A 22,332-nucleotide genomic window follows, 5' to 3' on the forward strand; every position below is an offset into this window, starting at 1 on the left:
GGTGGTTGGGATCTGATGCTGAGAGAGGAGAGGAGGGGGAGGCAGGAAGGCGGGGAGGGAGGTTTGGGGGGCGGAGGATCATAAAGAAAAGAGAGAAGATCAGAAATTGTGATGGTGATGGTGGTGGTAGGAAGCGGCTGCCTCCCTGCCTTTCACGCCGTCACCCTTGCAGCTTCCTACTGGGGGGGGGGGTGTCGACCTCCCCAGTCACAAAAGGTGGGCGATCTCCGGCTGCGCCCAAACGGCCTTTAAATAGGAAAAAGAGCACGAGCGGACCCGGGGACTTTCTCATTGTTTGAATTGTTCGATTATCGGAAGCCGACAGCAGCAGCAACACCCCTCCCTCCAAAAAACAAAAAAAGAACCCCGGAATCGGCAGATCGTTCATTTTGGGTTTCTTCCTGTGCAGGGAAAAAAAAAAAGCAAAACAACCTCCAGGTAAATGCATTAAGGTGAGCATCCGTGGACGGGCAAGAAAGTGAACCTATATTTAAAAAAAGAGGGACCTTTACCCCCCCCCCGCTTTCCCCGCTATTTCTCGATTATCTCTCGAGTAAAGGAGTAGGGGTGGTAGCACAGATCAATGGGGAAAGAAGGGGCGGGTGGCGCTAACTCTGAACTGATGCTTTTTTTGATCTTCACAAGATCCCCTTTAATTTCATACCAGGGACAGATTGGCTTACCTTGTTCGCCGGCGAACAGAACAATGGCCCAGCCAGGTCGCCTGGGGTAGGGTTTGGGGGTGGTGGTGGTGGTGGTGTTTCAGTGGTGCTTAAAAAGTTTCCCAGATCATTCTTGGGAGGTTTGCGCGCGCATGCACACACGTACACGTATGTATACACACACACACACACACACACACACACACACACGAAATCTCCAGTTTGCCCTCAGGGCCAATTCTTCGCCTTGCTGAAGCTCCTTTGTCCGGTCCCCAGACTTGCTGCTGGAAACACACCTCTCCTACCTTGGTTAGTAAAGTCTCCTGAAAATGCAGCTTTACCTAGAATTCTTAAAATTCGGTTATTGGCCCTATCAAGGTGTAAAAGCTCTGCTTTTAAAATTATATAGAAACAAAGGAGTAAAAAGACATTCCACTATTTGAATTGGAACTGTCATTTCCATCTTCAAAGTCGTGGCCTTGGGCACATTTGTATTGTTGAGCCTCAGTTTCTTGTCCTCTGCAAAATGGGAATAAAGGTAGATTATTTATCTAGCTACTGACCATGATCAGGCAGACAAATGATAGGGTCCAGAGATGGAGCCTTCTCTCTCTCTCTTTCTCTGTGTATGTATGTATGTGTTTGTGTGTGTTGTAGGACAATCCTTGGAGTGGATTCCTATTTCATCCAGACAGTAGATAAGGCGTTTGTGACATATTCTAAAGAGGATGGCCAATGACTGTAATGCAAAATCCCATCTCATTCTTTTCTGCGTCTGTCCAGTTGAAGGGTAACCCAAGCAGCTGGTGGTAAGGGAGGCTCTGTCTGGATGGCAACACAGCCGCTTGTAGTGGCTCATTGTGGAGTTTTAAAAAAAACTCCTGGTTTTGGTGCTTCCCTGGAACTCCAAAAATTAGGAGTTGTGACATACCTGGACATTCATAATATGCAGCCTGGATTCTTTGTGTCTCCCCAAAGATTAGTTCTTTTAACTACTGTACCTCACCTACAGGAGAAGGGGAAAAAAAAACAGACAAGAATGGATTCTGTTAATATGTGTTTTCCCCCAAAAGATTATCTTTTAAAAAATAGTGTACTGCTCTGCATTGCCTGTTGAGCCTTTATGACAAAAACCTGTGCTGAGATTGGCTTTTACAGATGCTCAAAGAAGGAAAACTACATGTTTTAGTCAAGGTACTTTTATTGCTGACCATTGTTTCATACATTTCAAATGTCGAGAAATGGGTCTGGATTAATTATTATGTTAAATAAGCTACAGTGTAAAGTTTTAGCCAGGATGGGTTTTTTTGATGGGGTTTCACTTATTTTGATATTCTTTTCTGTTTGCAGGTTACTCCCTCATCAAAACGAAAGGGAAGCAATAGTCAAGTTTCCAGAATTCCCCAGCTAGCATACCCAGTCCAAAAAAGAAAATCCCCCCCAGGTCTTCGTTAGTTATTTAGAGTAAGATCAGAATAGTTTTCAGGTTGGCACGTTAGTTCTGCAGATAGCTTACTCCCACTGGTAACTGATGGATAACTCAGTGGTTGAGGTCTCTGACTGCAGAGCCGGAGGTGGAGAGTTTAATTTTCCAGTGTACCTCCTTGACAGGGGCTGGACTCGATGATCCAGATGATCCCTTCCAGCTCTACAGTTCTAAGATGTTGTTGATGATGATTACTATAATATTGTCTACAACTGTCTTGAAGGCCCAGTTATCAGACAGTAGTACCTCAATATTCTGTGCAAAAATGAGAAGTCCCAAACTGAAATAAAAACTCAGTTGATGTACTTTGTTACTTGCTACCTATGAGTAGAATCATGCCCAGATGGCATGCACTCTGTGTGTGTGTGTGTGTGTGTGCGTGTGAGTGAGTGAGAGAGAGAGAGAGAGAGAGAGAGAGAGGTGACAGTGAACCTTCTTTTTGTTTCAGGACTCAGTGAGTTGCTGGAAGTTGGCTTGGGTCAGAACATGGAGGATGAGTGGCTAGTTGAAGATTCTCAGCAGAAGCCTGTTTACAGGCAAACCCATCGAGAAACCCATGAAAGTCTGGTAGCACTGAGTAAGTGTTTTCTTTCTCATCTTCTGTTACATTAAATCACACAATTAAAAGGAAATGACACTGTGGATACCAGAAACAATACATGCTCTCTTTGGGTGACCTCTAAGGTGGAGGCCTGGTGCCGGTCCGTGGCCTGAGCCCACCAGGCCGCGAAGACAGAACTCCCGCCCCTCCGCATGCACTCCCCTCCCCACAGCTGCTTTGCGCACAAGCATGCCAGCGCCAGTGTGAGTGCCCCCCACCCTTCACACATGTGCCCGGGTACCCGAGCACCTGCGCGAAGGAGTGGGGCGCGAGCAGGTAGGCATGCAGGCACCCCTGCGCATGTGCGAAGGGGCAGGGGAGCGCTCGCACTGGCGGGTGGGTGCTTCCCCACAGCTTCATGTGTGCGCCCAAGAGCACGCACGCACCTGTGCGCACCTGCAGCGGGGCTGCCTTCCTCAGAGGCTCAGCTGGTCCGCGGTCCCAAAACTGTTGGGCACCGCTGCTCTAAGGTAGAGTTTTGCAAGTTAGGTCTGAGATAGAGGGGTGAGCAACTTCTTTGGGCTACATTGTGGATCCCCACAGAATCCACTAAGAACCATTAACCTCACTGAATTCAGCAATACTATGGCATTACACTATTGTTTTTAAAGCAAATACTGGAGGTTTTCAGTATGATCCTCTATAAATACAAAGCAAGTGGTTTCCATGGATCTTGTTTTAATGTAAAAAAGAAAAAGAAAAAGAAGGCTGTTGCCACTGTCACCACAGCAAATTTGGTGCAAGACTTTTGGAACCTCGGTGCAGTAACAAATAGACATTCCAGGACCTGTGGCTCATATAGAGACTATCCGCTCTCTGGCCGTAGTTAGAACCAATAACTAACTACTTCAAGCATCCAAGAAGATACTGAACCCATAAAATAGAGAAATGCATGAGAGTAGTAATTAATAATTCCTGCTTCTCTAGAAGAAATACCGTATGTGCAGTAATCAGATTTTTAAACTGATAAGCTGATAAGTTTATTTAAGTTCCAGGAATGTACAGTTTATATGGTCTTTTAGTTTGCTTAGATGAAAATATATATATATACTAGGAAAAGCTGAAGATGCAGGAAAAGAGGAAGACCAAATGAGAGATGAATTGACTCAAGAAAGGAAGCCATAGCCTCATGTTTGCAAGAATTGGGGAGGGCTGTTGACAACAGGACTTTCTGGTGGTCATTTAATTCACTGGTTCTTAACCTTGGGTTACTCGGGAGTTTTGGACTGCAACTCCCAGAAACCTTCACCACCAGCTGTCCTGACTGGGGTTTCTGGGAGTTGCAGTTCAAAAGCATCTGAGTAACAAAGGTTAAGAACCACTGATTTAATTCACAAGGTTGCCAGAAGTCAGAAGCAATTTGAAACCACAACAACAACAAGAGTTTGCTTGGATAAAACAGATGAGTCCCTACACAAAATAATGTCTGGATTTATCCCTTTAGCAGGAGGGATATTTGCCCCCCAGGCTTTTTGTGTGTTGTGTAGCCCTTAATCCTTTTCTTGGCTGCCTCTATTTCTGGCAAGAAAAGGTGAATTTCAGGTCTTGGTAGTCAGGTTGTATTCAGCTGAGCAAGTGGCAGGAAACAGAGTAACATAAAACTGTAGTCAGGTTTGAAGCCTGAAAGTACGTATATAGGGCTCCAAGGCTGATGGTGATGAGGTGATTGATGGATCGATGGATGTACTTACTTGAACTTAAAAATCCCACAGAACCCACATAATATATATGACAATATGTCAATTAAAAAACCATACAAAAAAGTAAAGAGAGAACAGGAAAAGAAAATGTTTTTATGAACAGCACACAGGAGATGCAGTTTTGGAAGGCAGCTTTGAATAGTAGTTCTGTTTTCAACAATTTCCTGAACATAAGGAGGAAAGTAACATGTCTTATGTCCATGGATAACCTATTCCAGAGTCTAGCCGGGGGGGGGGGGCACCACTGAGAAAGCTCAATTCCTTGTCTTTACCTTTCTGGCCTCCTGCAAGTGGCCACTTTCAACAACATGGATTGAGAGGAAGAGGTGAAATAGGTGGTTGATTTCTAGGACAGACATTATGACAGGTATCAAGGTCCTAAACCATTATGCAGTAAGCCTCACCCCCTGTATGCTTTTCCTGGAAGTCCTGCAGATCTTTAGCTGTGCTTACAATGCCCATGCAATTGTTTGTGTTACACATATAAAGGTCTGCAAGATTTACTGGTTGGGTGGGGACATGAGGCATGGGACCTGCTTGCATGCTCTTAGCCCCACAACCATTTGAGCCCTACATAGTTAATACCTGAACAGGGCTTAATTCTTTTTAAATGAATCCAGTTGGAAGTGAAGGCAGTGTAGGAAGACCTTCCTTCACTAGGTTATTATGCACTTTATGAAAGACAGCTCAATATGTGAGCTGGCTGCACTGAAAAGAAGAACAGTCATGGGGAAATTAATCTGGATAAATTAATCTGCATTTATCAAATCTAAGAATCTAAGTCTGGACCTACTTCAACATTTATTACAAGCATGTTTGTAAGATCTGCACATGTAAATTGTATGGTACAGTATGTTGCTCAGAAGCTCTGGAGAACATGACATTGGTACTCCAAATGGAATGGATTATGGCCCGTTCAACATATAAATTCAGACATAGGCAGCTGCTGGTTGGGTGTCTGACATAAAAGAAGTACAGCTTTACAGGCAGAGCTTTGAAAAGATGATGATGATGATTTGTAGTAGTAGTAGTAGTAGTAGTAGTAGTATTTTTATTATTATTGTTGCTGTTGCTGTTGCTGTTATTGGTATTGTTATTATTGTTGTTATCAAAATATTCCAGGCACAGTCAAAATTATAAAAACATTGACTAGTCTTATATAACACAGCAGTCCCCAACCTTTATAGCCCTGCGGACCAGCTAGGGAAGGCGGGGCACCCCCTGCACTCGAGGGTTGGGGAGCTCTGATATAACAGATACAAGTTTTAACTAAAAACCTAAGTATCTGTTAAATATCATGCAGTATGTAATATTGCCGGAGTTTTTTGTAGCTCTGATGGTGTCATTTCTGAGATCTGCAACTGCTTATAGTACTGTGTGAAATTTCTTGATATTGTTCCCAAAGCCTCGATGACTATGGGGACCAATGAAGTGTGTTTCTTTCAGAGGCGAGATGTTTCGATGGTCAGGACTCTGTACTTCGTTAGTTTTTCCAATTCTTTATTTTCAACTCTGGCATCCCCTGGAATTGGAATGTCAATCATCCAGACATTTCTTCATTCTGTTACCACTATGTCTGGTGTGTTATGTTCAAAGTGTCTGTCTGTTTGGATCTGGAAATCCCACAAGATCTTGACTTCCTCATTTTCTGACACCTTCTCTAGCTGATGTTCCCATGAGTTTTTGGAGGCCAGCAAGTTATATTTTTTGCATAATGACCAATGCACTAGCTCTGCCACTCTATCATGTCTGTAATCTGTTCGTGCAGTCTTTGGACATTCACAGATGAGGAGTGACACAGTTTCATCTTTTTCTTGGCAGAGTTGACATTTACTGTTAGCACTAACTCATTGGGTCTTAGCTTTCATTATGTTGGTTTGGAGTGCTTGTTCTTGTGCAGCAAAAATCAAGCCTTTGGTTTCTTTCTTAAGGGTCTCCAGTTTTAGCCATGCCCATGTTGAATTATGCTTATGCTTTCCATCAATATTTCTCAGGAATTGTCTATGTAGTGGTTTATTTTTCCAGCTGTTTTATTTTCAAATTGTTGTTTCTTATATTGAGTCTTTGTTTCTGTTGTTTTCAAAATATTCTCCATTTTCACTGCTTTCAGCAATTTTTCTGTGCTTGTACAGGTATAATTATTTAGGCTTCTTTTTTCTTCCTCTACTACCTGTTGTATTTGCAGTAATCCACAGCCTCAGATTTTTCGTGAGACAGACAGACAGACAGACAGACAGACAGACAGACAGACAGATCGTTTCGTTTAGTCATTCAGTCGTGTCCGACTCTTTGTGACCCCATGGACCAGAGCACTCCAGGCCCTCCTATCTTCCACTGCCTCCCGGAGTTGTGTCAAATTCATATTGGTTGCTTCGATGACACTGTCCAACCATCTCATCCTCTGTTGTCCCCTTCTCTTGCCTTCACACTTTCCTAACATCAAGGTCTTTTCCAAGGATTCTTCAGATAGGTAGCTAGATATAATTATTATTTTCCTTTTAGATGGTAAGTCTTAGACTATCCCAGCCAACGTGGCCACTGGCCATACTTGGGAATACTTGGGAACTGAGAAGATTATAGCCCCAAATAAGGAACTTTGCCAAGCCCCAGCCAAAAGTGGGCTACAAGGCTGAAGTCTTATAGTGTTGCCTGTCTTCTCTAAGCAGGACCTCCAAGTTCCAAACCGAATGAGATTTTCCTGGTGGAAGAGGAAGAGGAACCCTGCATCCTAGAGCCTGGGAACAGAGAGAACACAAGACGAGGCAATAAAGGTGAGGAGGCCACACAGCCAAGAAATCCCAACCTCTTCCTTTCAAGTATCCACCATATTATTTTCCTTTCTGACTGGTTTGCCAGCACATAAAATGTAATCCCATTTGTTTTTCCTTCCCACGTTTAGCAGGTCATTTGGACTGGATTGAGCTTTAGGCCCATCTAACAAGGCATAAATCAATTCCCATTTCCCCTCCTCTCCAGAGCTTGGGAAAACCTGTTTTCCAGACTACTGTTCCCAGCATCTTCCAAATGGTATAGTCACTGGCTGTATATTTATTTATTTATTTAAAAATAATTGTCTCCTTAAAAAGGTGACTTAGATCGTTAAAAGACAATGTTTAAAGCTAACAACAGCAGATATACAAATACAGAAAAGTGTCAAATACACTAGAAAACATAAGCAACATCAAAACATATTCAAAGCAATGCATTAAAAAATCTCACTCAGGTAGCTGGGCAATCTGGGAAAGCCTGCCTGAAAAAGAGGTCTTCACCTCCTTGTGGAAAGACAGCAAAGACGGGGCCAGCTTGGCCTCCTGTGGGAGGGAGTTCCAAAGTCTGAGAGCAGCCACAGAGCAGAGGAGGCCCTCTCTCCTGTCCCCACCAAGCGCACCTGTGAGGGTGGTGGGACTGAGAGAAAGGCCTCCCTATAACACCTGAGTAGGCTCATAAAGGAAAATGCAGCCTTTGAGATAGCTTGGGCCCAAGCTATTTAGACCAGTTGTCCCCCACATTTTTGACACAGTTGGCCAGTGGGGGGGTCAGGGTGTGTGCGTGGGGGAATGGGGCACCCCCTGTGCTCACATGCATGAGTGAAGGGGCGGCACTCACTCGCGCAGGTGTGCAGGCCCTCACATGGGCCCTTGTGCGCACACACAAAGGGGTGGGGGTGTGCAAAGGGGCTGTGCGGGGGGGGGAGTGTGTGCAGGGCCCCCCGGGAAATCTGTCTCTGCTGTCCAGTCTGGCCAAGGCCATGGTCTGGCACGAGGCCATGGGCCAGATGTTAGGGACCACTGATTTAGATCAAACATAATTTTTCTAAGTTTTCCTCTCCACGGCAGCCCCTCCAGTTCTCTGGAAATGCTACACAGAAGTCTGAGGAATTCCACTGAACAGCATTGCCTGTGTTTCCAAAGGGAAATTCCTTCAGTCAAGTAAAAATCCTGCCTAATTTACAATAGCCTCAACCTAATTCAGCAGGATTTTCTTACTCTCTCTGTAGCATGGGGTAGGAGGTTGGAGTGTTGCCATGGCAACAAAGGGTAGGCCTGTCTGCGTTTACCAAACCCACCATGAGCATCTGAATCTGGACCTGCCTCAGCATTTATTGCAAGCATATCTGTATGTGCGAATCATGTAGTAAGTTGTCAGAAGTGGTTACTCTGTGAATCATGACCCCAGTACTATTAATGGAAATGTTTAAGAAAACAACAGCAACAACTAAGGGAACCAGAAACATAAGATAGCTGCTTGTGAAGGCTGTTGCTCATGAAATACCTGCCTATTTATCGTATAGGATTTATATCACAGTCTTAGGCAAATTCAGTGGGACTTCTTTATATGTTAATGTCATGAACGTTGTACAGTTGGGCACCAGCAAAGTTCATAACTAGAGGGACAATGTCAGACAGGCTGGATTGGACAACAGAAATGTATGTTATCTTAGCTGGACACTTGTTTCATAAGGAGAGGCTAGTGCTTGCCCATCTTGTTTTATTGCTTTTTCTTGTAATATCTCATTTAGTTCATTCACTTGAGCCAGCTACCTTGTGGAATGAAATTCACATTGGTACATTGCATCTTGAGGGAAAAGACACCACTGTGGCTGTTTGCTTAGAGGACACTAAATGAGAGTTTAAAAAAAATAGTTTTTCTTTCTTTCTTTCTTTCTTTCTTTCTTTCTTTCTTTCTTTCTTTCTTTCTTTCTTTCTTTCTTTCTTTCTTTCTTTCTTTCTTTCTTTCTTTCTTTCTTTCTTTCTTTCTTTCTCTTTCTTTCTTTCTTTCTTCTTTCTTCCTTCCTTCCTTCTTTCTTTCTCTTCCTTCTTTCTTCCTCTTCCTTCTTTCTTCCTCTTCCTTCCTTCCTTCCTTCATTGCTTGATTGATTGATTGATTGATTATTGTGCAACCAAATTTTCAACTGTATCCACATAGGCAGGACTGTGGTTGCTTTAGCACCAAGAAAAGTCAAACATGCGGTATATATGATGACTAGACACCTTAAAAATTGAATATGGCGATATTGAGAAATCTAGCAAAGACCTACAGGCCAGACATGAAGCCTCGGGAAGTAAGTTTCCTACCAATAATTGAGTATCCTTTCAATACATGGATTATGATGTTGTGGAGGTGGGTAAATTTGACAAATCTGGGTGCCAGTGGGTTCCATAGGCTACCAAAAAAAAAATGGCAGAATGAATGAGCGAAGGAAGGAAGGAAGGAAGGAAGGAAGGAAGGAAGGAAGGAAGGAAGGAAGGAAGGAAGGAAGGAAGGAAGGAAGGAAGGAAGGAAGGAAGGAAGGAAGGAAGGAAGGAAGGAAGGAAGGAAGGAAGGAAGGAAGGAAGGAAGGAAGGAAGGAAGGAAGGAAGGAAGGAAGGAAGGAAGGAAGGAAGGAAGGAAGGAAGGAAGGAAGGAAGGAAGGAAGGAAGGAAGGAAGGAAGGAAGGAAGGAAGGAAGGAAGGAAGGAAGGAAGGAAGGAAGGAAGGAAGGAAGGAAGGAAGGAAGGAAGGAAGGAAGGAAGGAAGGAAGGAAGGAAGGAAGGAAGGAAGGAAGGAAGGAAGGAAGGAAGGAAGGAAGGAAAGAAAGAAAGAAAGAAAGAAAGAAAGAAAGAAAGAAAGAAAGAAAGAAAGAAAGAAAGAAAGAAAGAAAGAAAGAAAGAAAGAAAGAAAGAAAGAAAGAAATTCCCATTCTTTGGTATTAAATGCTGGGTGAAGGGATCCGGTGATTTATTTAAGAAGTGAATAGCCACTCCTGGGGGATTCTAGAAGTGACAGTTCACCTTTTGTGGTATCAGAAAAAGAGCCCTAGAGGACACCCAAACAACCTTGGAGGGCTGCATGAAGCTCCCTGCCTTCTTGAGGAAGTCTACCTTTTCACACTGGAAATGTTATTTTTTCTCTTTGCCTCTTCCAGCAGGTGAAGGATTGGGCAGCGAAGAGGAGGAACTGAGTGATGAGGAAGACGTGCAACAGCAGGGCCTTCCTCAGGTGGTGGAGCTGGATACCAGCATGGTTTCTGGGAACTGTAAGAGTCTGCGCTGGAGAGTTGTGCAGCAGGTTGGTGGCGGCAAGGTCCTGGCAGGGGAGGGACCGCCCATCATGGTTCTCCAGAAGGGCTATGAGTGCGAGGACTGTGGGAAGGTGTTCAGCTGCAGCTCGCACTACAGCAAGCACCGACGGACGCACACGGGCGAGCGCCCCTTCCGTTGTGGAGACTGCGGCAAGAGCTTCAATGTCAGCTCCAACCTTTACAGGCACCAGCGGGCCCACGCCAATGCTGGTACCAACCCTGTGGCCCCCACTCCCTCCCTGATGCCAAGCCGTGGCTTGCCCTATCAGTGTGCCGAATGTGGCCGGTGCTTCCGCCGCAACACCGAACTGGTGACTCACCAGCGCCTTCACACTGGCCGCCTGCCCTTCCAGTGCAGCGACTGTGGCAAGAGCTTCTCCTGGAGTTCACACTTTGCTCGGCACTTGCGGATCCACACCGGCGAGAAGCCTTACCCGTGCAACGAGTGCGGCAAGCGCTTTAGCCGCAGTTCCCATCTCTACCGGCACCAGCGTACTCACGGCACCAATGCAGCGGCCAACGTCACCCGTGCATACATCTGCACCTACTGCGGCCGCAGCTTCAGCACCACGTTGCACTTTGATGAACACCAGCGCACCCACCGTGGCCGGAAACCCTACAAGTGCACCCTCTGTGGCAAAGCCTTTGCCGACGGGCTGGCTTTGGTGAAGCACCAGCGCTTGCATTTGATTGGGGGGGATCAGAGTCACCAGTGCTCGGAGTGCGGGCAAAGCTTTGGAGGGCGCTCACAGCTGGCCCGCCACCGCCGACTCCACGGTACGGCTGACAAGCCCTACGGCTGTGGGGAGTGTGGCCAGAGCTTTAGCGCCCGCAGCCAGCTGGCTCAGCATCGGCGGCTCCACATCTCTGCGGACAAGCCGTACCACTGTGGCGAATGTGGGCTGAGCTTCACGTGGAGCTCCCATTGGGAGCGACACCAGCGCATTCATACCGGCGAGAGGCCCTACTCCTGCGGGGACTGCGGCAAGCGTTTTGGGCGGACCTCCCACCTTTACCGGCACCAACGCACTCACGCTGGAGGTCAGCCTCATGTCTGCCCAGACTGTGGCAAGAGCTTCAACAGCACCTTGCATTTCCAGCGCCACCAGCACACCCACCACCTCGATCCAGACAGTGCCCCGCTCCCTGCCCACGCCTGTCGGGACTGTGGCATGCCCTGTGCTGATGCCTCTGCTTTACTCAGACACCAGTGTGTGCAGGCAGGGGAGGGGCTCTATCCTTGTCCCCAGTGTGGGTGCCGCTTCCGTAGCACCTCACACTTTTACTGGCATCTGCAAAGCCATGCCCACCAAGTAGGGGAGACTGTGCTAGTACCAGCTTCCACGCAGTGTAAGGAAAACAAACCATGCTAAGCAATTGGGCAGGGCCATCCATCCTAGAGAGGGTATGGGGGCTGGCATACTTTCAGTACTGTACTCCTGATAGGAATTCCCCAGGTGTACGGGACCAATCCAAAGTCCATTGGACTATTTATTTCCAAAATGTACTTTGGCCCACTGTTCCAGTGTTGCTTCTGGTATAAAACAATACCTTATTGGACCAATCAGGTTGGCATAAAGGTTTCACATCATCAGATACATTCTGGTCTCTGGGGGAAAAATACCTAAGCTTTTCCATGCCCATAGTCTTTACATATTTCCCTTGGTCTTTACATATTTCCCTTGGTTTATCACTCTTGAACCTTTGGTGTCTAAGATGGCTGCTCTGATCCTCTCAGTTTCCCAGGGTGGCTGAGCACTTTGAAAGGCTCCCCCTTATAGCTGAGAAGAAGTCCATTCTTCACTAAAGACTCAGGTTCTGTTCTCAGAATAAAAACTGTAGAAAGTACACACAGCCTTCCATGAAGGGGCTAAATTGTGATAGTTAGATTTGGGTTTTTGCTTGTGGCAAGAACTTGGAAAAGTTTGGGGAGGGAGGTAGATGTGGGTAGCCGCAGGAAGAGCATTAAGTACCAGTGTGGGTTAATGGTTAGAGTTTCAGACTGGAAATTGAGAGCCGTGGGTTCATGAAACTGAGCCATGAAACCGGATTACCTTCAGCCAGTCATTCTCTCACAGAGAATGGCTTGATGCCAGTGTAAAATGGGGGACTGTGGAGGAGACACCTTTACCTTATTGAAAGAAAACTGATACACACATGCCACTAGTTACAAAAGGAAGGGCCACAGGGATCTGTGTAAGATAACAGGAGACTAAAACTTGGAAAAAATTTTGGATTCGTATTAGAAGCGGTCTAATGGTGCTTATGGAGTGAAAGCCAATAGGTGCTGATCGCAACTCCAGAACCCATTAGTGGCACTGCTGGGAGAGAACTTTCTGGTGAGTAGCAACTGATGTTGCTGCCAAATTGGTCTGTCTCCCACTCTGCCACCATTAATGGCACCCAAATGCCTGAGGCCACCGCCTCGTCTCATAGTAGCAGCCACCCCTTTGGAACTTGGCCTTCAGGGAAGTTCATTGTGGACCTCTGTCTCATAACTGGACTGACATCATGGCTGCTGAAGTCAGTCAGTTTCAAAGGAGCTCACCGGGTTACAGAAGCTGCCCAGGGTCTAGCCAACCCTTTCTAATGGCCTTCTCTTATTCTGAGACAGAGCCCAATGGAAGAGGTAGTCTCAGGGCAGGGGGCAAACTGAGCCAACCTTTTCCTGCAAGTGAACTGCAAAATGCCTGGATATTACTTGGCACACCCTTTAAACCAAAACCTGCACACATCTCACAACTTTACATTTCCAAATTAGAGAAATAGCAATAGCCTCAGCCTCTTAGATCTTCCCCATCCCCTTGTCCTCTTGGTACCTTTTGTGAGAAGACTATAGCATAAAAACATCTAGAGCGACAAAGTTTGGGAAAGGTAAAATGCCTCCTTCCAATGAGAGCTGCACATCCTACACCAGTGGTTCTTAACCTTTGTTACTCGGATGCTTTTGAACTGCAACTCCCAGAAACCCCAGTCAGCACAGCTGGTGGTGAAGGCTTCTGGGAGTTGCAGTCCAAAACTCCTGAGTAACCCAAGGTTAAGAACCAGTGGTTTAAACCTATCACAGAATGATATGGCAGAACCATGCAGGGGTAGAGCAGGCAATGTACATTTCAGACTGCAGGTATGTGTTGGAGGAAATTTTTTAAAATGTTCCCTCATGGTGCACTCTGCATGAAGAATACCAGCATTGCAGGAATGAGCCAGGATACATCTATTCCTTTTTGATATGGCAGCTTTCGTACATAGGAAACTTTTACATGAGGCAGCACTCAATTACTATATTTCTAGCTGCGGTCTGAAGTGGTATATCCACATGCTGTGAGTTACATTCCCTCACATCAGTTATAGAGTTTTGAGGCATATGAGATGTTCAAGGGGTGGTTTTACCTTTATCACATCATTCCTACCTCTGAATTTCCATGACCAAGCAGGGATTTGAACCCAGGTCTCCTGAGGCATAGTCCATACCATTTCCCATACGGGTGCATTTACAGATCAATTTTAATGAAATGCTCAAAATGAATAGTATTTGGTTGGGATATCTGCCTTACATAGGTGCTCCACCATTCCACCGCCACAGCTGCCTTAGTTCTTTTCACATAGCCTAATTCTTTATTATGTGGTGGAAAGTTTATTCAGTTAAGTTATTGTCTGATGCTCCGTGAAACCCACCAGTGACCCTTTCCTTGCCAAAGTGTTCTAGATTCTGCCAAGAGAGATAAATCCCATTAGAAGTTGGAGTGAGTTATGAAAAGAAATGAAACTGCAGATTTCCTCAAATTATGTGATAATAAATCTGAGCTTGGTTGGTGTGGGTTTTTCTGGCTCTTTGGCTGTGTTCTGAAGGTTGTTCTTCCTAACGTTTCGCCAGTCTCTCTGGCTGGCATCTTCAGAGGACAGCACTGTCCTCTGAAGATGCTGGCCACAGAGACAGGTGAAATATTAGGAAGAACAACCTTCAGAACACAGCCAAAGAGCCAGAAAAACCCACACCAACCATTAGATCCCAAGCGTGAAAGCCTTCGCAAATCTGAGTTTGTTTTGGCACTGACAGTAGATATGTCTAACCTAAGATTTGCTCCAGTCAACAGGAGGATTCACTTCTATTTCTGTTAGATCTGTGGGGTCACCTGCATTATAAAATGAATTGGTTGCAAACCAATGTAACTCTTCAAGGACTTTTGAGGGCCTTTTCTGAAGTTTTGTGGAGGCAACCGCTCTGTATGTGACCTGTCATTGTCCTGTAGAGTGACAGTTCTCAGTGCTCTTTAAAGAATTCATTAGGCTCGTTTAACCCAATTTAAGGCTGTTGTGTAGGCATGTCTGCAGCTAAAATGGCTCTTGAATGACTGGATATAGGCATCACCAAAACATAGAGGAAAACATACCCGTGTTCCCCCAGAAATAAGACAGGGTCTTATATTAATTTTTGCTCCAAAAAACACATTAGGGCTTATTTTCAGGGGATGTTTTATTTTACAGTCATATCATCTTCTGGCTGCTGCATAATGGAGGGCAGGGTTTCGTTTAACTGTGGCTTATTTTGGGGGTAGGGCTTATATTACGAGCATCCTGACAAATCATACTAGGGCTTATTTTCAGGTTAGGTCTTATTTTCAGGGAAACAGTATTATTATGTTTGGACAACACTACTTTGGACTGGAGGTGTGGTATTAGTAACTATCTTAAAAAAACATAATAATGGGAGGCTCTTATTAGTTTTTGGCTCTTATTAGTTTTCCATTTGTAGGGGATGAATTTTTTAATCTTGAGGAGTAAGCGAAAGAAACGTTTTTTCCTGCCTAAAATGCTATGTTCCATACTGTCACCTGATAACAGACCTGTTCTGCATGTGCCATGGTAGAATTCCATGATAATTCCAGACAATGTTGCTGTAAACAATGCTTACCTAGCCTTGTTTCAAAACAAAAAAACAAATTCAAAACAAAAAACAAAAAACAAAAAAAAAAAAAACAAATATTGCTCCAATGGATTTCTGAGACATTAAGAGCTAATTTACACCAACAGAAAGTAGGTAAGGAGCCACTGAAGGCTCCAACTGAGGAGTGGTATACTTCTCCAAGAATAAAAAGATCTTGCGCCTAGAAAGCTATTATATTAGGAGTAAAAACTAGGGCTAAATTCAGTTCCTAGCCCTGATTAAAGTAGACCCATTATAGGAAAAAAAACTCGTTAAGACAAATCCCATGTAAGACCTATTGATTCAGTGGGTCTACTTCAGTTGGAATTAACATCGGGATTTTGTTTAAAGGTTGAATTCATCCTTGAGACTAGCTTTTCTTTGCAGATACTCTCCGCCCGCTGACGGGACTATTCAAATACGTCATTTTCCTTTTGCAGCTCAGAATAGTACAGTTCAGCTTTACATTTTTGCGGAGCATATAATTAGCCCAACTTTGTTGTGGAATTATGGGCAGAGAAGTGCCCATACACAAACACGAAAAGGTAAACTTAGGAAGCAGCCTTCAACGGAGTCAGATCAAGTGACCATCTTGCCTGGTGTTTTTACTTTGGCCGCCACTCTCCAGGGTACTTCTAAACCCTTTCCATGCTTCTTTGGATGGAAAAGGTGAGGATGAAACCTGGGACCTCATAAATGGGAAATGATACTGTACATGCTTCACTGCTGAGCGATAGTTTTAGAACAGAGGGCACATTTCACTGCAGTGTGTGTCAAACCACTGGATTTTAAAAATGGACTTTGGATTGGGCTATGAAGAAGGTACAGTAGTAGATTTGGGGGGCGGGTTGTAGATTAGATAGAAGTAGAGCACAATGGTCTAGTATCAAGTGGTCAGATATGTGAAGCTGGGTAATTATCGTGACTGAAGATTTGGGACTTTTTGTCACCTTCCGTACAAATAATCCTACTGGAGTAACTGGCAATTGTGACCCCTAACCCCATAAAAAATAGGAGATGGTCCACTGAGATCATTTAACTCTTACATTACTCCTTAGTGCCTCAAATCTGGCAGCTGGTGCTCTGAGTCAAAACAATAGAAGAAAAGCTGGAGAGGTCAATCTTAGATCCCAATTCAAGAATTTTTTTTGTCTTGTGAGATGACCAGATCAGTTTTTATGACACTGGCCTTCCTTATATCATCAGTCCCATCCCCCCAGTTTTGATATTTTCTTGTCCAATCAGTGGTAGGCTGGGAAATGTTAAAACGTGGACACTCATCATGGCACACCTAGTAGCCAGGCCCCCAGAGAGAAATCAAAGGTTTGGGCAGTTGTGGCAATCCAGACCAGCAAAGCCGGTATCGCAGTTTTCATTTTTACTAGGAGCTGGATTTTTGTAAATCTAGCAGGTCTCAATTGTTCACTCAAGAACAAGTCACTCCAAAATACTGTTTGTTCTCCAACCGGGACAAATCACAATGTTATGTTGTTGCTGGGAGGGAAATCCATGCCCATCCAATTACTGTGATGATTGTGTTCGAACTAGAAGGAAAATGTGAGCTTGAGGAGGATGGAATGAAAGATGGTGCTATCTTGTATGGTAAACAAAAGGTCCCTGTGCCAATGTCACATCTTGCTTGCTGAGAACCCATTTTCCTCTCTATAGGATATCTGCACTTATCATGTTTCTTTCTGTAGCACTTCATGTTTTTTAATGTACTCTTGATACCTCTGTGTACCAAATTGACCATTTTGTCCAAAATGCAATTTGCTGTCGGGTTTATCCAGACTAAAGAAATCCCAACAACGCCCTTCGAAATAAAGGCAGGTTGAGACTACATAGAGAATCCTTGAGTGGTTTTAATAGGATGCAAAAGGCCAGTTTTAATCACCATTTTTTTCATTGTTAGGGGATGCGAGCTATTCAGAAAAAGTTTGCCTGGGTTCTCTTTTCTCTGAAATAGAGTTCTAATTGTCAGAAATTAGTTATATGAGCATTTCTTAGCATGGAATGCAATGTGATCAGACCTTGGAAAAGTTACTTTTTCTGCACAACACCTCCCAAAATTCTCCAGGCTGCATGGCCGTGTTAGCTCAATATTTTGGGAGCTATAACTTTCTGAAGCTTTGAATATGATTGCCTACTAAATACTGAACAACTGCTATTACAGGAAGAGCTAGAGGATACTTACCTCTTTATTTCCAAAATCAGTCCAGCACAGTACAGAGAAACACAACATATCTCCTCCACCAAAGAAGGATCTGCCTTGTGTCCTTGTTGATCCTCGCTAAAGCAAATATATTTTGCTGCTGTGTTCTACCTCTCCTTTCTGGGCATCATGATGCATCATCCTACTTTTGAAGTCCACCGTATTTTAATTCAATTCCTTTTATTATTTTACGAAAGACAGAGAAGGGAAGCGCTTTACAGTTGCCTAGCAACCACGAGACAGAACTTTTCAACAATTTAATAGATCGCTCGGTTGATGATTTGGAAAAAAAATTTAAAGTGCATTTTTATCTTCCCTCCAAGATTAATGAAAGGGAGGAATGTCAGCCGATAAGATGGTGCCAGATACGAAGTGAGATTAGATGTGGAGGTTCCTCATAGCTAGAGTTACAGACTCTTAAGAGCCCAGCTAGAACGTTGTTCACTATATTCAAGATGAAGGTGGACCAGCCTGTCAAAACATGTTAGAAATTGGAATGGCTTTCTTTAGGAAAGGTATGTGCCCCCACAGGTAAAATTTGTTCTTCAAATGCAGCTGTTGTCAGAGAACCAATTGCTCCTTAAGAAAACCTCTGTTGGTTTAGCAGAACTTTAGTGGTCCACTCTTCTGAAGGAATGCGGCCTTTCTGATCCAGCCATGTCTGAGTTGAGCAGGAATTTGTGTGTGATGTGAATAAAATAGACTAGGGGAATAAAAAAAAGTAAAAATGAATTAGTCTTGTTTTGTGTCAAGTGCTGGTTTTTGTTCTCTTGTTTTTCTCTGAATAGATGATTTTGTGGTTAAGCCTCTAGGCTTTCCTCTGTCATATCTTCCCCCACTCCCAAAAAGGCTGTGAGGGGAAAAAGTGACCCATTCATAGCAACAAAATCTGAGGCTGGACAATATCTTTATTAGATTGTTAAAAAGTTACAAGTGAGACATTTATCTTACAAGAAGAGACTTTTCCATGAGACTGAATTTTGGTCTTCCATTCCATGTCTTCCATTTCACTAGGTAGGACCACCAATTTAGCTGTCACTGGGTGAAACTCTGTTGCTTAGAGGAGAGGATTTGCCAGTTGTTGCCTTTGTTACTGTCTCTCATTGGGAGTCTAAATTCAATTTTACTTTGTAGACAGTCTGACTTCGCAAGCCAAGGGTATAACAGCTGGCCCAGTTTTTGAGGTATTTGCCTTAACCCGAAGTTTAATAACAACATTGTTTGATTAAGAGTTCCAGAGACTTTGTTTCACCTATAACGTTTTAGGGATCCAATAAAAATATTACTCAACGTTGGACTTTGTATTTTTGACAAGAGTAATTCAAATAGCATAATAGATATATTCCCTTGAAATATCCCTAAATTTAAATTTTCACCCTACTTTGGCAAATAACAAATGAAGCGACAATCCAATTAAGTGCAATATAGACAAAAGCCTTTTTCATAAGTAAAAGGCCTTTATCTATTTTGCACTTTATTGGATGGTCACTAAACTGCTTGAGACACAGGCTAAGAAGGATGTACTGTACTGCCTTCTTGCTACCATTCTGCACACATGCATAACCACCTGGGCTAAAATCAGTATGATTCTACATCCAGAGTAAATCATACAACTTCCATTAGTAATGTTGTGCTCCTGTACAGCCATAGACTGCCAAGAAGACAAATGACTTGGGCACTGAATCATATCCCTGAGATCCAGTGTGGTGTAGGATACAGTACTGGAGCAGGACTTGGGACAGCTGACTTCAAATCCTTATTCAGCTGTAGGAACTCAAATTGGGTGTGTGTACATGGCACTTTTTCGACATTTCACATACCCTGAAAACCTATTAGGGTCATTGTGAACCAGGAGTGACTTGACATACATAACAATGACAGATCAAATCGAGCTTGAAGTCTCACTAGAAAGGAAAATGACTAAGTTATGCGATTATACTTTGGGCATTATCATGAAAAGAAAAGACAATGTTGTAAAAACTGGAAGGTGGAAAGAAAAGAAACCTAACATGGCACGGACTGACTCAAAGAAACCCATGCCCTAGGTTTGCAAGAGGAGAGCAGAGCTGTTAATGATAGGATCTTTGGGAAGACACTAATTCATAGGATCAACATCAGTGGAAAGCAATTTCACAGGACCTCACACAAAAGGAAGGTGCCCTATCTGGGGTCATGCCTATGGTTCTTAGGCTGCCTAGGATGATGGGCATCAGCTCTCCAGATTCTGAAGAAGGAGTCTCTCTCCTTTTACTGGGCCTCTCCGCATGTTGGTCAAATGTTTTACAACTTTTGAAGCACCACCCTCAACATGAATGATCCCCTATAATTTTGGAAGCTAATCAAGATCATATCTTTTTAGTGTTTGGATAGGAGGCGACCAGACCATATCATGCTGCAGCCCAACAGCACAGTGTGTTCCCAAGTTCAGTCCCCAGCAGAGATTTTAGTAGACCCTATTTATGATCAAATGGCAGCAAGCACAAGTCATCCCGGGACAGCAGAGGGTGGGCTCCCGCTCCTGAAAGAGCCATTCCTTAAAGGAGGTAAGAGGGACGGCTTGTAGATAAAGGGCCTTTTCGGCAGCTGCCCCCCAGACTATGGAACGCCCTCCCAACTGAGATTCGTCTGGCACCGACGCTGATAACGTTTCAGCTCCAGGTCCAAACCTTCCTGTTCCAGAAGGCTTTTAATTGAAATAATATCAGCTGTGGGTCCGATGGCAATTTTCAGAGGCTATATTTTAATTGCATGTTAATTGTTTTGATTTTTTTATTGTACAGATATTTTAAATGTTGTAAGCTGCCCCCAGAGACCTTTGGGTAGTGTGGGTGGCATATAAATTAAATAAATAATTAATAAATAAATCAAGATGCACAGGGCCCAAAGCCAGGCGGGAAGCAGAAAAGGACACTTCCTCCTCTCTCTGCCTAACGTTAGGGCCGGCTCAGATGATGTGCATTATCCCAAGAGTCTACCCTCTCATTGGACCGCGTGTATTTGCAGCAGTAGACCGGGCCTGCACTGGCTCTGAATGCTGCATTCGTATACTGTAGTTGCTTAGTCGCGTCCGACTCTTCGTGACCCCATGGACCAGAGCACGCCAGGCCCTCCTATCTTCCACCGCCTCCCGGAGTTGTGTCAAATTCATGTTGGTTGCTTCGATGACACTGTCCAGCCATCTCATCCTCTGTTGTCCCCTTCTCCTCTTGCCATCACACTTTCCTAACATCAAGGTTTTTTCCAAGGAGTCTTCTCTTCTCATGAGATAGCCAAAGTACTGGAGCCTCAGCTTCAGGATCTGTCCTTCCTGCAAGCACTCAGGGTTGACTTTCTTCAGAATGGATACATTTGTTCTCCTTGCAGTCCAGGGGAATCTCAAGAGCCTCCTCCAGCACCACAATTCAAAAGCATCAATTCTTCGGCAGTCAGCCTTCTTTATGGTCCAGCTCTCACTTCCATACATCACTACAGGGAAAACCATAGCTTTGACTATGCGGACTTGTATAGGTGCCATATATAAAGCCGCTGGCATTGCTTTGTGAAATCATTGTGGAGCTTAAGCAGGGAATTTCTCGGAAGCCAGCAGAGGGCCCTGGCTGTTGCTCTTCGGGATGGGGGGGGGCTTGCGGTCCCCCCTCGCTCTTCTTGAAGCCGGCGATATCCGGGGTTGAGCTTCCTGGGTCAGAAGGCGGGGGGGGGGGGCTGGCGGCTACTATTGCTACCGAATCCATCGTGACCTGGGCATCCCCCCCTCCACCACACACCCAGCCCCTCCCGCGCAGAGGCAAGGGAAGCCCCACCCTTTCAGGAGGGGTCGCCCCTGCATACAGCCCAGGTGCCCCTCTCGGGTCCGATGGAAGAAGGGGGGGCACGAGATTTGGTGGCGGCCACCCCCCGGCTCTCTAGCCCATAACCCCTGAACAGCCGGGGGGGGGGGGAATCGAAAGAGAAGGGTTAGGGAGAGAGGAAGGCAAGGATCCTTCTCTCCATAGAGAATGAGTAGGGAGGCAAAGGCAGAAGGACAGAAGAATCAGCAGAAAGGCACCTAAGGGTGCAATCCTTCTTGCTCCCACTTAACTTGAAACCAAGTTCGGCGAATTCCCTGAAGCTGCTTACTTTAAAAAAACAGATGAAGAAAGCACTAATAGTCTTATGTAGTCCTGCGTTCCTGACAGTGGCCAGCCAGATGTCTCTGGGAAGCACAGAAGCAAGGAGGAAGGCTTGTCACTTGTGTGCCTGCTCAACAACCTGAGTGTTTAGAGGTAGAGCGCTCCTGGATGTGGAAGTTCAGCTAACATAAGCATCTTCTCCATTGACTGACCTTTGATAAGAGGCTCCCCTCCCATGAAGTTCTCATCCAACCCCTTTCCGAAGCCATCTAAACACTTGTCATCCTATCTCGGTGGCGGTGAATCCTGTAAGTTAATTTTGCATTGTGTGAAAGAGTGCTTTTAGTTTGAATTAAGACCCAATTGGAATCTTTTGCCTGCATATTTTATTGGGTGGCTTAGTTTCACATGGAAAAGATCTTGCTACCTGATCCACACATTATCATCATCCTTCACTCTTCCCCTTTCGTAGACCTGTGTTTTTTTTTTGGGGGGGGGATTAAAAGCAGGCAGCTATACAGAGGAGCTGGCTGGATAGCTGAGTGGTTTAGGTACCTGAGTGCAGAGCCAGAGGTTCG

The 22,332-nt window shown here is 44.7% G+C and overlaps 1 protein-coding gene across 1 annotated transcript in view; it reads left to right on the forward strand.

Moving 5' to 3' along the window:
* Positions 1–311: 311 nt before the first annotated feature.
* LOC110088030 (uncharacterized) overlaps positions 312–22,332 on the forward strand; it is a 33,960-nt gene continuing 11,939 nt past the window's right edge. Inside the window, exons 1-4 of the mRNA XM_072987049.2 lie at positions 312–452; positions 2,597–2,725; positions 7,113–7,220; positions 10,354–11,877. Of these exons, the coding sequence (XP_072843150.2) occupies positions 2,635–2,725; positions 7,113–7,220; positions 10,354–11,877 (1,723 nt within the window). The 5' untranslated portion in view covers positions 312–452; positions 2,597–2,634. The remainder of the gene's footprint in view (positions 453–2,596; positions 2,726–7,112; positions 7,221–10,353; positions 11,878–22,332) is intronic.

Source organism: Pogona vitticeps, chromosome 2 (assembly GCF_051106095.1).
Source record: "Pogona vitticeps strain Pit_001003342236 chromosome 2, PviZW2.1, whole genome shotgun sequence".
Taxonomy (NCBI): domain Eukaryota; kingdom Metazoa; phylum Chordata; class Lepidosauria; order Squamata; family Agamidae; genus Pogona; species Pogona vitticeps.